We start from the raw sequence: 1,695 nt of genomic DNA on the forward strand, positions 1-1,695 counted from the left end.
ACACACACACACACACACACACACACACACACTCTCAGACACACACAGATACTCTAGAAGTTGAGGTTCTTTGGGACCTCCCAGGGGAACTCCTTCCTGCCAAAGTGTCCGTAGCAGGCCGTCTTCTGGTAGATTGGTCTCTTCAGGTCCAGGTCTCTGTAACATAATCAGTAGTAAAATTCAGGACCTTACAAGTTAAACATGTGAAGTGGAATCAATGGTGGAAAGTAACTACATGTACTTCAGTAAGTACTGTACTTAAGTACAACGTGTGGGTAATTAAAGCTATACTTCGTATGGTTTCTGTCGGCCCCCATGAGGAATTCTAAGTTATGACAACAAAACTGTCGGCCTGTCCACGTGACGTGATACAAGCCTTCCGTGATCGCCCCCCTCCTCCACACGGTTGCTAGTAGCCAAGGACACGGAGGTTTAAAAGAACATGATAGACTCATCAGAAGAGGTCATTATCTTCACGTGAAAAGTCACCGCACGGCACGATCTTCTGAACAAAGTCACACAGAAACAGAGAGTAGGGCGGAGATGATGGTCTTAATTAACTTCGTAGCAACGGCTTGAATGTAACGGATGTTTATTTATATAAAAAGAAGTTACACACTAAAGATTTAAAACGCGTAACTATTTCCAAAATACACTTTTTTTAATCTAGTGTTTGAAATGGTCTATACACCCTGACAGCAAAAACTAACTTATGGGTTCTGAAAAAGAAGCAAAAAGTTTTTGTAGGTGCTGTAGTCCTGTAAAAACGCCCAGCAAGCACTGCCTCGCCGTCTGTTTGGAGGGAAATGAAATGTCTCCTTGCCTCGATGCGCGTGCTATCTGGAGCTCAGTGCACATCGTCTCATGTATTCCTGACCAGGGGCGAGTCTAGGGTCAGACCTTTAGGGGGATCAGCCCCCTAATGAGAACGTGATACAGTGTCTTGCAAACAAACCCTGCTAAATCAGTATTTTAATTAGCCAATAATCTCTGAGCTAGCCACTGAAAAGGTTTTTGATGGAACTAAAACCTGACACTTTATAAGTCACAGTAATAACGACCAATTATGTTCTAATATTCAGCAATGTTGGTTGCTTACGTTTCAGTTTGGGTTCTAATCTGCACCATGAAATAACCTCTTCTCTGGGGACTACCAGCGTTAAACTTCACAACTGCACTCCTGCTCTCCGTCTGAGAGATTTGATAGAAACTCAGCCAGAGGAGGTAGTCTGGCACAACCACCTCTGATTGGCCAACACCACGTTTCTGTCAAACCTTTCCTTGAATGGGTTTCAGGTGCTGAGCATCGACGCCTAATAAGGGTTTAAAATCCCCAATGTTGCTTACAGTAATCATTTAAAATTGTTAATTTTATAACATTCGGAATGATAATGTCAGATGTTTGCTTACTGGTGAATGAGAATTCAAATAAAATCAATCCTGTTGCACATGACGACAAGTGTGATCAGTGTAACACAGACCTGACGATGACGCCGGGTCTGAGGTCGAAGTTTTTGTTGACGATCTGCAGCAGCTCCTTCTCGCTCAGCTGAGAGGAGCCATAGGTGAAGAGGGAGATGGAGAGCGGGTGGGCGACTCCGATCGCATACGCCACCTAAAGCACACACAAGAGAATCAAACAGATACATCCCTGGTGACTTGTGATCAGGGGCGTAACTTTGGGTTCAACATTGG

The 1,695-nt window shown here is 44.0% G+C and overlaps 1 protein-coding gene across 1 annotated transcript in view; it reads right to left on the minus strand.

Annotated features, from left to right (window-relative positions):
- Positions 1 to 6: 6 nt before the first annotated feature.
- Positions 7 to 1,695, minus strand: part of LOC116671201 (S-adenosylmethionine synthase) — a gene marked incomplete at its 5' end in the record, with an annotated part of 8,212 nt that continues 6,523 nt past the window's right edge. Inside the window, 2 exon segments of the mRNA XM_032502242.1 lie at positions 7 to 156; positions 1,482 to 1,615. Of these exon segments, the coding sequence (XP_032358133.1) occupies positions 54 to 156; positions 1,482 to 1,615 (237 nt within the window).

The sequence above is a fragment of the Etheostoma spectabile genome, chromosome 21, assembly GCF_008692095.1.
Source record: "Etheostoma spectabile isolate EspeVRDwgs_2016 chromosome 21, UIUC_Espe_1.0, whole genome shotgun sequence".
Classification (NCBI taxonomy): domain Eukaryota; kingdom Metazoa; phylum Chordata; class Actinopteri; order Perciformes; family Percidae; genus Etheostoma; species Etheostoma spectabile.